This window comes from Osmia lignaria, chromosome 12 (assembly GCF_051020975.1).
Source record: "Osmia lignaria lignaria isolate PbOS001 chromosome 12, iyOsmLign1, whole genome shotgun sequence".
In the NCBI taxonomy this organism is placed as follows: domain Eukaryota; kingdom Metazoa; phylum Arthropoda; class Insecta; order Hymenoptera; family Megachilidae; genus Osmia; species Osmia lignaria.
In genome coordinates, this window is record NC_135043.1 from 4,969,612 (window position 1) to 4,982,064 (window position 12,453).

Consider the following 12,453-nt stretch of genomic DNA (forward strand, 5'->3'; position numbering starts at 1 on the left):
TTCCCGTTAGCAACGATATCAAGGTGATGAAATACTTTCATTTGCAAATGTAGCGTAGCAATATTTTCATCGTGAAATTTCATTTAATTTCATTAAAGTTTAGAAATGTCACTTCGGGAGATAAAAAGGTATCTTTTGTTCTCCTCCACGATCCAATAACAAGCGGGCTGTCCGCGAGGAGGAGAACGCGTAGCCATTAGCCGGTTACGGTAGCGGAATTAGAAAGTTGAAATTAGAACAGTTTCAGGTCTAGCAGCAGGCGAATCGCGTAGAGGTGAAGTTCCCGCGGCGTTTTACATACAGTCGGAACGAAACTTCAGCCCTTTCGAACTTTAAAGCCGTACCATTTGTCCGAGTTACCGCGAATACGTACCACGTAAGACCTCTGCTCACCTCGGGGACGTTCAATTTATGAAGCGACCAGGCTTTTCTCCTGAGCGAAATTGCAATTCCCGCGGTGGCGAGAAGCGGACGTTCTCCAATTTGCTTTGCTACCGGTTCCGTCCTTTCGCCCTCCTGAGTCATCTTCCTAGAAAACTGATTTACAAGGAAATCATAGTAAAAATTCGAAAAATTGCCACTTATGGCATATCAATTTGAAGCTTAATGTTTGATGAAAATCACCAGGAAGAAATTGGACGATCAAATGGGTCGATTATGGATACGCCTTGCGGTAAATCGTCGAATCGCTCGTAAACCTCCGAACTCTGAGAAGGGTAAACTTTACGATCGACCCCGGTTCTTATTCGAATTTTCTTGATTCGATAAACTTGTCGGATAAAGCGATCGCTTCGAACGGGATGCAACAAAAAATGACACGTAACAAGAAACTAGATGGTTCGAAATGTTTTCACTAGAATAATAATAACCGTTGGATCGTGTCCTACGTGGAGGATGAACAACGTCCTCGAGGATAGTTTATACACGCTCCTCCGTGCAAACGACACTTTCCAACTGAATTTCCGCTCGCAAATAACGTATTAATCATCTCTGGGTAAACCCTCCTGGACCTTTGTTACACCCTGTCCAAACCTTCTCTCTCAAGAGCCCCTTAATGTCTTCCTCGCGCCATCCTCGCCCCCCTTTATCTTCGACCTTTGTGCACTCGAACTCGAGTCTACTCTCTATGCGCATGCATGAATAAACCCGAGAGTACTCCAAAAGAGACACCTTCAAACCCGAAACTGATTCGATTCTTTCTATTTTCATCCCGAAAAGATGATGGTGGATGATGGAGATACTAATTCGAGGAATTTCTCGTGGAAAATTCCGAGCCTATCGCGGTCCGTTTATTCGTCCGTTCCTCGGGATCGTACGAATCAGAATTTCGATTTTCCTCTATTTTCTTTAAACGGATAACTGCTGGATCGAGTTTACTTCTGACGGGCTGAAAGAAGTCCCCGAAGATTGGCTCGTCGGGTCGAAGGCAATCTTCCTCGAGGCGACGACGAGCCGTATAGCGGCGTAGACAAATCAAATCTTTCGGTTTGACGGTTTCTCGAGAGAACTCATCGATCCTTTCTCTTCCTACCCCCGTTACCCTCGTTTCGCTCGTTCCTGGATGGATATATACGCGTCGAGAGAGAAAATACAGGGGAACGGAGAAACAACTCGTTGCTCGATTCAGTGAATAACGTTGTGCTTTTCCGTTTCTCATTTTTCTTCCATCGACGTCTGCCATTATTATTCTAGAACATTTCAAACATCTTCGTCGCGACGATTTAAGAATATTTTGTTCTGTTTCTATGCGATCGAATCGAACGGGAAAGGATTTAAGTAGTATAACACGTAGAAAGCGCGACGTTTTAATTCGCCGAAAAATTTGTCAAGAATTCGAAGCGACGCGTTTCATTTGTTAAAAGGTGGAACGAATTTCGGTGGTGGAATCAATTGCAATCGATTTAACAGACGACCTGTAGCCTTTCGACCAGCGGGCAGACCCATCGCTTGATTTGTAGGTCAGTGTGCTTTTTGCACCAAAGCGTTGCATCAAAGCATTCCGAGTAGCATTGAAACTCTTCTCGGCTGTGATTCGTATTTCTGTTTCGCGTTGTTTGTTTCTCTTTTTGCAACGCTAACTAAAAATCGATCTCACCATCCGCGAATTGAATTCCTACGAAAGGAATTGCACGCGATACCTGTCAAAAGATTCGAGCTTCTCGCAACTGGATGCCGCTCGGCAACGGTCGAATTAATAATCTTTCCCGATACTTTTCATAAATATTTATGAGATCCTCTTTATTATTTCCAATTTATCGTGGGTGGATTTTTATGTTAGTCTGTTCTAAATGAAACAAGAATGAAATATTTTCTACAGATCAAATCCTGTCTGACTTTTATTCGAAACAAAGCAAAGGTACAGAGGAGATCGAATAATGGAAAAATACCAATTCCATTCGTTTCTATGGCTTTTTTCTCCTCCTTCTTCAACGAATTACGTAAATTATCCTCTGAACCGTGACGCGAACCATTCTCGAGTTTAATGAAATCCAAGAGGAGAAAGAATTAAACGGGGGAAAAGATGCTCGGGGCCGTTTATCATTCCCTTTGTCATTCCACTTGTCCAACACGCCGGAAGCGAATGAATTTAGACGGCAACGAGTAGCCGTGTGGATGCTCTTTGATAATTTCGGTCAGCCAACCGTTACGCCGTGCGACAAAATGGAGGCCCGTGGTCCACGCGTCTGCATCCATTATACGTCTTAAGTGGTTATTTAACGAAATAATGCCAACCAAAGCGGAAAAAGCTGTGTCACGTCGGTGCTGTTAAACGTGTTAATCTCTTCTATCTGGCGGAAAGAGAAAGACCGACTCGCACGGCATTCGAAGAGCGGAATTCTATCTGGTTGTCGATCGTCGCGCGATTGCGACGCTCGGTGCACCGGTTTGGATCGCATGGAATTTTTCAACGGATACCAAGGACCGATGGAATTCGTTCCTAGGATATCTACGATTACCTGATACTCGTACGCGATACTCGTAACCCGTCGTCACCGCGGAAACTTGCCGTCTAATAACAAATTTCCGATCGATCCCACCGCGCGCGACTACAAGCAAACAGCTCGTAACTTGGCGAAACTTGAAGAGCTTGGCCGAAACTGTTAACTCGACGATATTATCGGAAGAACAACAGGGGGGTCGTTTGCGTTACTCATCGTCGCGTTAACACAGTTTCCATAGGAACGTTTGCTAGCGATTCCCTGGTGAAACTTCTGAAACGAGACCTTCGAGTTCGAATGGTTTGCAATACGAAATCATTTTCTTTCGTAGCCTGATTATTCTTCATTCTGTACTTACTCGCGAACAACAATGAATCTCATCAAGGTTTCACGGTTGCTCATTACTTTCAGCCACTCAACTCGCTGTCGCTGCTAATTATTCCAGCGCGACAGTTACCATAACAAGGGGCGACGACTAGAAATTCCAAAAGCAGAAGTTCTCCAGCGTGGAGTCTCGTTTCCTAGCACGAACTAGCGCTCTTCATTTTCCCTCGGCATGCGAGAACTCGTCTCGTAAACCGAACAGAAATATCGCCACGTAACTTATCGCGGTTTCTGTTTAATGAAATTTCCCTGGGATTGGTAAAAATTTCGGGGTACCGAGGAGCAGCAGTCGCCCGGACCTTTTGGCTGCGACGTTATATTCCTGAGCGAATTAATATTCCGACTGGAATTCCATCGACCTCAGCTTTCTCAAATTTCCTGTAATCCAGCGGGGCGAGCACGTACAGCGGGCTCTACGAGATCACGTCCAAAAAGGAGTTTGTTAACTCCATCGGAATCCAGGGCGAGCGGCGAATTAAAGCTATCGTCGAGTAAACGCGATTCCGTGGCCCAGAGGATAACACGGCCGTCTGACTATCGTCGAGTTACACTCCTCGAAAATACCCGTGGATATAATGAGGTTATCGCTTGTTCGTTTCCTCGGGACTCCCCACTGAAATTCGTTCGATCTTTGTTATCAAACTTGAGCGTTCCGGATTTTAACGGGGAGTATTTCGGACGGCAATGGTGGATTATGTTTTTCAGGTAAATCTCTTGTCTTCCTTCTTTAGAGTACAAAATTATGGCTCTCGTTACACGACGTTTGACTACTCGTAACGCTCGTTTTCGCGAAGGAAGCTGTCTGTCTTAAAGCAGTTTGTTTGTCAACTGGTTGGCGCAGCTAGTTCCCCGCGAGGAGAACCGTGTGATTCCTTGGCGTTGAAGAAACTGGAGCAACGACTACCGTACGGGACGCGTCTTTAAGCGTGTTCAGCCGAGTTTACCGGCCGTAAAGCTTCGCCCGCGTAGAATTAATATAAACGAAGCGTACAAGGGAGAAAGGTAACGACGTTGGCTCGCGCGTTGCTAAGCGGTTCGTAAAATAAGCGGCGGAAGCGGTTACGTAGAGGGAACTTTATTGAGGGCTCTCCTCCTCCGAAACGACGCACCGTAAGATAATGGCTTCAATGACGAACAATACGCGAGGGTGAACGTACCGTTGAATAAAACTACGTTACGAACGATCGGGGATTCGCCAATCTGATCCCGACGATTCCTATGAACGATTTGTTCCATTTGCTCGTACAATTTCCTTTCGATTGCTTTTTTAAGTGGATCGATCGTGCAGACGGGCTTTTTTCGTACAACGATAGAATGTTGAAAATTTGAAGATTTTCCAGTTACCGGCCGACGGAATGGCAAACTAACAAACGTTCGTGAATCAAAATAAACCGTTCGTCACCGAGAATCCATTAGCCGGTACCATTGATTTCATCCCCCGTCGAGTTCACCCTCTGCAATTACTATTCATTCCGGGCGAACTAACTTGCTCGAACGCACCCCGAAACTTCGAAACGGCGAACCGTGAGAGCATTTCTATCGTTTCCCTGTAACACGGTCCGGCGAAATGAGACGATCGAAAGGAATTGCGTAGGTTCGGGTTCCGGTTCCGGAAGCAGCGGCTGCGCGTCCAGCACCCTTGGCACGCTACCCCTTAATCGTTGCTACTCCTCCCTGCCACGGGGCGCTTTGGCAGCCTATGGGAGTTTAACGAGGCCCGCAACCCTGCCACGACTTCCTCTCGGGCTTGGCCTTGGTCCTGCACCCGGCACCGGAAACGGCCCGCTACCCCAGAACGACAGGGACAGGGACAGCAACGGAAGTAGCAAGAGGAACAGCGACAGCGTACTGTGTCATCGTTTACCACTCTTGCACCCGTTACCTACTTGCGACCTCACCAGCCACCAGGGCACAGGATTTCACGAGATATTCAACGCTATCAGGTGAGATTCTAATTAATCCTTTCACTGTGAAATTATCAATCTCCGTTTAGTGAATTTCCAGCCTTCCCGTATCCTTGATTTATTTAACATTTCAACACTCTAGGCGTCAACGTTCGAATTTCTCGGCTATTAAGTTACGAGAGGGTTAAAATGAAAGGTTAATGAGGAAACGTTTAGGAGAAATTATTTAATATTCGAGGTAGGAAAATGAAAAGAAACGAGGAGATTTGCAACTTTCATTTACGGTTACGTAAATCTGTCAGCAGCACCGGTTCTCTGTAGAGCAACTTCCCAAGCCGTAGGCCGTGCTACGAGTTCAACTTACCCCCGCGAAGTTTCCAACATTCGGCTCCTCGAACACCACTGGTAAATGAGTTATGGAAATTAAGGAGACGAACGAGCGTGGCCATTCAGGAAATTATACGAACTTCCTTCGGCAAGATTCCGCGAAAGGATGCCTCTGTCCCTTGCCAGAGTTTAAGGGTGAATTGCGTCAACATAGTTTTCGCGAATTTTTAAAGGTTCATTAAATCGAGGTAAAACGTAAGAGTTAATACGATCCGAAGAAAGTCCGAGAATAACGAAAGGAAAGAAGCGGAAAGGTGGCGCGGCATCGTAAAAAGAATCGCAGGAATTGTGTAATTCGACTCGGCAGCCATTTGTTCGAAGTCGCGTTGATGAAAAGCCGGCAAGAAAGAAAGCACTTGGTTCTTTATGAATCCGTTTACGAGCGGCAACGTTCGCGCGACACACGGCGGAAACGGAAGTCGAGGCCGGCTGCGTAGTTCAACCCTTTTGTTTCCTCGTTTACGAACGGGGCCTTGGCACACGTCAACCCTTAAACGCGAAAAATACCTTCCACCATGTACATTCCCTTTGTTCCTGCCCTTTGTCTCCGCTGCCTTTTCAACGGAATCCGTAACGGCTTGTTGCCAGCCCCGATGAAGGCTAGTTCCGAAATTCTCCAACAGTTTTTCCCTCTCTGTCCTCATTAGAGCTCCTCAAATTAAAATCATAACATCGTCCTCGTTTCAGCTTTGTTCCCCTCTCCTAGGCCGGGGAAAAAATGTAAAAAATGAAAGCCCCGAGACTTACAGCTTGAAATTTTCGAATTAAACGATTACAAAAATGGCATCCCTCGTTTCGGTGCGCAGAGAAATCATTTGGAAAATGGTCGTGGTAAAACCCGGTATCTGAAATACGTCGCATGGCCGGTGATCCATCGGTTCTGCTTCAATCGTTTGTTTTCCAGCCTTTCCTCGCGGGAAGAACGATACACGGTTAGAATCGAGAGAAACAGAGGGAACGATATATATACGCGCTTTGATTTAGAGTATCAGTTTTATTGGCCGAGTGGCTTATCCGCCGCGAGCATTTCGAATAAAATGTTTATTCTCGCTCGCGATTCGAAGCACGATCGGCCACGCTACGTTCACGGGCTGTATTTTTACCGTCGAATAGATACGTCGAGACCACTCGAGCGGCTTTACCCCTGGCTGGATACCATTAAAGGAGCGCCATTAACTGTACGCCCGGCTAACCAGCCACTAATAGCCGAGTAAATATCGTGCGAGCAGTAGATAGCGTTAAATCCAGACCCAGATCCAGACGGTCGAGCTCCTTGAATTGTCCCTATTAAACGCAGGAACATACGTGAGACCCTCTCGACCTGTCCGAATCTGTAAGATGTTAGTTCTTCACCACCCTCGTCCACCCTATTCTGGCGTCTATGGTTATTTTTATACAGGCTGTTAACATTTCATTTGAAAAATCGAGGAAAATGTATGAATTTTAATGAATTTGTTTTATGCAACGAGACATTGATTCGAACGAAATAAGCGTGTCGAAAGTGTGTCGATCTGCAGAGGAACTTTTTAATTGTACTTGTTAATCAGGCACAGCTTCCCCGGGCGGATTACACGGGCACGTTAATGACTGATCTGATTTGCCAGGAAATTGTTCAATTTACAAGCGACCAGCTCGAATAATCGACTTTGCGGAATCGATTCTGTTAAACACAGCCGCGCTCACGTTATTTCGTGGTTCTCCAGCGTAATTACATTTATTTCGTAGCCGGTTTTTATAACAGTTTTAATATTCCCGGCCAACTTTTCCTTTCCGCCGTTCGATCGGAGTGAACGAGGTTTAATTAAAAGTCTATCTGTTCGATTAATAAAGGAATTACCTCGTTGATCGTTAGATCAAATCGTATAATCGTCTTGGTTGACTTGTCAATTTCTCTGATTAAAATCGAACGTCTTGTTACAGACACGACAGAATTCGTTAATTAAAATTGGAAGATTCAATCGTATCGCTTTATTATTTGCTGTCATCGTAGAAATGTATGGCAAATTAGCGGAAATTGTAAATCGATTTTTGTTCTGGCGCAGAGGGACATTCTCGTTTGTGTAGCGAAAACTCCTATCGTCCTATTTATTGGTAAATTTTCCGGATGTAAAGTGAGTTTCGGTGTCAAGAGGATTTCACAGGCTCTTCAATTATCGATACGATTACATTCGATAAATCAAACTCGAATGTATCTCGTTAGAATTCGAATCTCTAACACAATTTCATCACAAACCATTGTCGAAGGGTTCTCTCCCTTCTTTTTGTGCCTAAATCCTCGCCCTTTCCAATAATAGATCCACATATGGCACGGCTCGTATCCAATTCAGAAAAGATTTTCGATATCTGGTCGGAAATTCAAATTTGGACAAAGGTACCGCACCCACCCCTTTTCTTTCTCTTTCAATACACATTTTTCTAGTTTTCCTTCTTGTATAATATTTTACTTTTTCCATTTTTCTGAAACAGACAAGAATTCTTTCTTCCATCGAATCCAAATTCCATAGAAAATGAGAAGAATTCTTCCATTTTAACTTTGATCCACGGAATTATAGATTCCCAGTAATACTTTTTATAATTGCTTATATTAATCCATTAAGATTCGTTTTTATCAAAAAAATTACTTGCATACGTCGCTCTTGTGCCAGTTGGCTAGCCACAAAAATTAAAGTGGAACGTCAACATTGGCCAATCCGAAATTACATGACCATCCAACTAATCGATGGCGGTTTGCTCCGATGCCTCAGAGAACCGAACTGCAAGCTGAGGTCCCTGAACGTGTCCAAGTGTTTGCTCGGTGGATTGGATGCGGGTTGCTTGGGCGAGACCATCCGAAGGGCACGTAATTTGGATGCTCTAAGGGCTGCCGGTGCATCGAGGCCAGCGGACGTGATGCCACTAGTCCTTGCATTGACTGAAGCACCTTGCCTTCAACTTTTGGATCTCGCTAGTCCACGATTAGCCCTCGATGATCATCCATCGAGATTATTGTGTCACGCGCTCGCCAGGAACACCACCCTTAAATTGCTCAGCCTCGAGGGATGGACGTTTAGAATAGAGGTAAGTTAATAAATAATTAGATACAAAGAAAAGCTCCGGTATATTACAAGCTTCGTCCAATCGTTTGATACGACTGAATTTCTCTGTCAACGACGAAACATCCGCAGAATTTAATAATGCCCCAACAATTGCAGTTGGTAAACGAGTGAACCATCCAGCCGGAATGCTGACAAGTTCGTCGACGATTCGAGGCTGGAATTTACATTTCGAATTCAGAGCCAGCTCCTAACGAGTCGGCACTTTAAGTTAACCGTCGCAGTGTACGCGAACGGCGCGGAGCTTTTCTGGCTACCGTTGAAAATTTCATCCCCGGTGCTTGCTTTTGTATTCCGTGTTAATGACCGAGAACCACCGTGTCCATCAAGCTACCGTACGCGAGCGGATATGGAACCGTGTATGCAGTCTCGTTTGCCGAGTGGATTTCGCGATGGCCATTGTCGAACGGATGGAAAACGATAAACTAATAAAGCTGAGAGGATCCGATTGTTACCCCGGCCTGCAGCGAGCATACGTGAATTTTTTTTTTTTTTTAAATAGAACGTTTTAAATGTTTTCTGGTTCACCGATTTCAAACGGATCGGCTTTCGTTCCCCTGATATCGATTCCTCGGTAATCGGTCGAATAAAAGAATCTCTCTCTTTTTCGTTGGAAGTTAGCGGTGTTTCGGATTCAGACAGCTTTTCCGACGTACCGATCGAAGGCTTATACGAACTTTTCCGACGTTGTATTTCGGGGACGACTACTTGAGATTCCGTACCAGAACATTGTCGAGACGTTGTGCAACTTTGCACTGTGCAAGTTGTCAGAGCGCGGTTGAATATCGCCGCCCAGCACTTACGAAATTGTGCACCATTGCATCGAAGGAAAAAGGGAAAATAATGGTTAAATTGTAGGAACAGAAAAAGGGGCGTTTCGTCTCGGGATCGTCTGCCAGACTCGTCAATGGGGCTGACGACGGACGATCCCTGCCCCAGACGCCTATAATCCCGTTTTTCGGAACTCATATGTATACAGAATCGCGTGCCGGGGGACCGCCAGCGAGAACAGACTCAAATTCGTTGCCACCTGGCGGTCGCCGACCCGAACTAAGAGCGTCCGGGGAGACTCACCGCCTTCCCCTTCCACTAAACGCCTAGTATACAATTTTTACTTAAGGTCGATGATTTTGTTGAGGAACCGTATTTAATAGTTAAACATCAAAAGAGAAAAGGAAAGAAAATGTTCACGGTTTGCGATCCGCTAGTAGAAACAAGTAGTAAAGACGCACCACTGGTCAGACGTGTAACGCACAATTTCTACAAAGAGAATTTTTACGGCGCATAATTCCTCTGGTCTGCTTCAGCGACATGTTAAATTTGATTCCGGACGCTGGTTATCCGCCGCTGCATTTTCAATTAAAAAACCGTAAAGCGGAAAATTGAGGAGGCTAGTAGAACAGATCAACGTATAGTCGGACGCGGCAGCCTGAACGCTATAAACGATGTTTCCCAAAGCATTTCTTTTAATGTTTCCATTGATACCAACACTTTATTGTGTGTATAATAATAATTTTTATCATTATCTTAAGGGTACCATAGATTCTGTACGATTGGAACAGGAAATTACGTTTCACTTAGCTTGCTCGCAATTGAACGAGCATCGAAGCTTGTGGCGGACATGATGAAACGAATCGTCCTGTATTATTCATGCTGTCATTTCGGACGATCAAAGCACATGGAAACTAATTGCTCCTTAATTAGCGGAACTGCTCACCGCGTCCACAATTATCGATGATAAGCCCGTAAGCTATTTCCATCTCTCTAGGTTTGTTAACGAAGCAAATTCGAGGATAACGTAAACAGAATTCCTCTGTTTCAATTGATGAAACGTCGCGCGAAAAGGGTGGCAAAGGATAGCTGAAGAAGAGTGACGTGCTCACAGTTTCAGGTTGAATAATATTTTACGTAATTAACCATTTTACTTTTTCGTACTGCTCACAGTCGAAATTCAGAAACGGTATTAACCGAGAGCTCAACATTGCTGACTCCTTTCCTTAAATTAGTGAGGGGTATAAACAATCCTCGTGTCGTCTGCCTTTATCTTGCTCCAGTTCTCCAACCTGGATAATTAATTAACCAGTTTCAGGATAATCCAGCGATACACCTGATAGGATTATTCCTTGGCCGTGTTCTCTTTCTTCTCTGTCGGTTTTCGCTTGTCTTTTTCTCCGCTCGGCTACCAGAATCTTGATAGAAATAATGGCTCATAGCCAACAATGGCCTTAGAGAAGATTAGAGCATAGAATAGTTCAGAATTTCGATTTATGGAGGGTGTTTAAAAGGCTCTAGAAATCTTGCTATAGCACTGGACTTATATAAAAATTCTTTTTTCATTTTTTGAGTCGGTTCCCGGGTATCTGAATTCTTCGAATAAGATAAAAAAAAAATATTGGAATTTGAAAATGTAAGGTGTTGAAATTCCGCAATTCCTGGGAAAAATACGTCAGACTTTGGTCAGCAGACAGAAAGCCACAGAGTTTTCTAGTGATTCTTTTTCGGTCCACAGAGTTTCTGGTAGTAGACCCTTCTATACGTTTTACTGATCCCATTGTGGTTCGTAAGTTGGTCGAAACCTCGAAGACGTAACCAGAGAAGCCTCGATTCTCTTACAGGATTCCACATGCATTCCTCGATATCGATTTCCCTTTGTTTTTCTCTTTTCGTAGCATTACTTTCAAATAACCTTACATGTTTGAAGACTATTATACTGTAAAAGCATGCTCGAAATTGATTCAGAACAATGATTTATTCCCACTTAACCTTTTTATTCGCCGAGTACCCTAACACGCAATAAGGGAAATCGTTGAGGTAGAGATTTACACTCGAATTCGCAGTTCCATTATTCATAACACCTTGCAAGCACATTTATTCATTCAAATTCACTAAAGCTGTTTACCGTTGAAAACTCGCGCCAAACTGTACCGAGGAGAAACGAATGAAACAATAGCGATCGCGTGGGTGTTCTCGGTAAATCAAGAAACAAAAAGTGGAATTAATTAAAGAGAGTGATCGCGTCGAGTGTCTTTTCTTTCTTTTGCCCGAACAAAATGGAAGGAAAAAAAAGAAAGAGAAACACACGTACACGCTCGAATGAATTCGAACGTTTTAGCCGTTTCGACGTGCTCGAAGAATCTGATTTATTTAAAAGCAAGAGCGTCCTCGGTACGAGGAGATCCAGCCGCGAAATAAAGTATGATATTGAACAGAGACGGTAGACAATGGCGGGCAAACAAGATATATAGGCGACGACACGGCCAAATGGATTTTCCATTATTAAAAATGCTCCCGAGAGCGAGCTTTCCCTCTTTCGTTCGTGTCATCCAATTTACTTAAATCTGCCAGCAAGTTGGCGAGACCGTGACTCTTGGCCCGCTACCCTCAACCGACCAAAGTTATTAGATTCTCCAATAAATTCCGACCATTTTTTACCACTAAGAAAGTATTCATTTGTTTCTATAAAAAAGAAAAATATCCTCAGGATATGAAATGCAAGATAAATGGAACGTTGAACAAATGAATCGATCATCGCGAGAGAATATAAAACGAGGGCTGGTTATTACTTCAGAGCGTTTCCACAAAGAGCTCCTTATTTATTATCCACCTTGTTCAAATGCAAAACATCTTGGATGATTTATAAACTCGTCTTCAAACGATTCACCCCCTCGGGCTAATAACATTTATGTTAATCGAGGGGAAATTTAACGAGGTCGAGATTTCTTATTATGTCGAGAACGAAACAGCTTC

At 44.1% G+C, this 12,453-nt stretch overlaps 1 protein-coding gene across 5 annotated transcripts in view; it reads left to right on the forward strand.

The window, feature by feature from the left end:
* Positions 1-12,453, forward strand: part of LOC117602706 (uncharacterized) — a 115,280-nt gene that overhangs the window by 97,233 nt on the left and 5,594 nt on the right. For all 5 annotated transcript variants that reach the window (XM_034321033.2, XM_034321031.2, XM_034321032.2 and 2 more), the window contains 2 exons: positions 4,918-5,266; positions 8,359-8,671. In XM_034321033.2, the coding sequence (XP_034176924.2) occupies positions 4,918-5,266; positions 8,359-8,671 (662 nt within the window). The remainder of the gene's footprint in view (positions 1-4,917; positions 5,267-8,358; positions 8,672-12,453) is intronic.